The sequence below is a fragment of the Hipposideros armiger genome, unplaced genomic scaffold, assembly GCF_001890085.2.
Source record: "Hipposideros armiger isolate ML-2016 unplaced genomic scaffold, ASM189008v1 scaffold_384, whole genome shotgun sequence".
In the NCBI taxonomy this organism is placed as follows: domain Eukaryota; kingdom Metazoa; phylum Chordata; class Mammalia; order Chiroptera; family Hipposideridae; genus Hipposideros; species Hipposideros armiger.
In genome coordinates, this window is record NW_017731734.1 from 684,778 (window position 1) to 686,139 (window position 1,362).

Sequence of the window (1,362 nt, forward strand, 5' to 3'; positions counted from 1 at the left end):
CAGTAATTCAATCTCTAGTTTTTCATGTAATTCATGTGTTTGAGTTTGAAGGCTAAGATATATGAAACTGTTCATCTCCTCCTCTTGAAATGGTCCCAGAAGACTACAGTTTCTAACACCAAGAGCTGAACTTTCCGTAGATATATTTTACTAAGTCACTAAAGCAATAGCACCCTTCAGTTGGTAGGCTATTAAACAGAACATTTTTAGAGAACAACATTACATTGAACTGGATAATATGCCATTTTATTATGCTTACCCACACATCAATTTAACTCTGAACTGAATTATATTAAAAGCCTTTGTATGTGGCACATCACTGATAAGCATCTTTGTTGTTTATGTAGGGTGCTCTCTATCAAGAACTATAACCCTAACACCAGAGTCATCATACAGATACTTCAATCCCATAACAAGGTATTGTAACTTTCTAGCCTATCCAGTCACCTTGTTTTTTACTCTGTGCAGCTAGATGAACTTAGTTCATCTAAGTAATAGCTGAATGTATTACTTTATAATGATTTTACTCTCGAAAAGTTTTCGCCAATTGTAGGTGAGTCTCATTAAGATTGCTAATCACTTAAGAATGTAAATTTAGAAACAAGTATATTTGCATACTTTAAAAGCTACTGCCTGGGATTCTAACATCCAATCAGCTTGAGCCTAGGTGCTGGCTGAAATCCTCTGTTTTGGGACATTAACAGGTCTTGGCACACTGTCAACTACTGGGAGCCACTAAAAATAAAGTAGGCTGACTAGACAATCACAAAGGTTGGAGAGACAACCAAGAGCTAGGTCAGGGTTGATCGATAAGGTTCATCTTTTACACTAGGTCATTCCTTTACAACTAGGCGAAGTTGCTGTTTTCTCTAATGCATAAAAACCAACACAGAGAATTAAGGAAAATGAAGAAACAGAAATATGTGTTCTAAATAAAATGAAACAAGATAAAATCTTAGAAACAGACATTGATTAAAGAGTGCTAAGTGATTTACCTGACAGAGAGTTCAAAGTAACTGTCATAAAGATGCTTACTGAACTTGAGAGAAGAATGGATAAAAAAAAGTGAATATTTCAACAAAGAGAAAATATAAAAAAGTACCAAATATTGTAGAAGTCATAGAGCTGAGAAATACAATAACTGTACTGAAAACTACAATACAGAAGTTCAGCTCAGACTAGATGAAGCAGGAGAAAGGATCAGCAAATTTGAATACAGGGTTGTGGAACTCACCTAATCAGAGCAGCAAAAAGAAAAAAAAGAGGAATGAAGAAGAATGAAGAGAGCTTAAGGGACTATGGGACATCAAGTGGACCAACATTGGCATTAAGAAGTCCCAGAAGGAGGGCTGGCCAAGTGGC

At 35.8% G+C, this 1,362-nt stretch overlaps 1 protein-coding gene across 1 annotated transcript in view; it reads left to right on the forward strand.

The window, feature by feature from the left end:
* The window catches only part of KCNU1 (potassium calcium-activated channel subfamily U member 1), a 117,866-nt gene that overhangs the window by 28,396 nt on the left and 88,108 nt on the right, over nt 1–1,362 (forward strand). Inside the window, exon 9 of the mRNA XM_019662958.1 lies at nt 300–417. Coding sequence (XP_019518503.1) covers nt 300–417 — 118 coding nt within the window. The remainder of the gene's footprint in view (nt 1–299; nt 418–1,362) is intronic.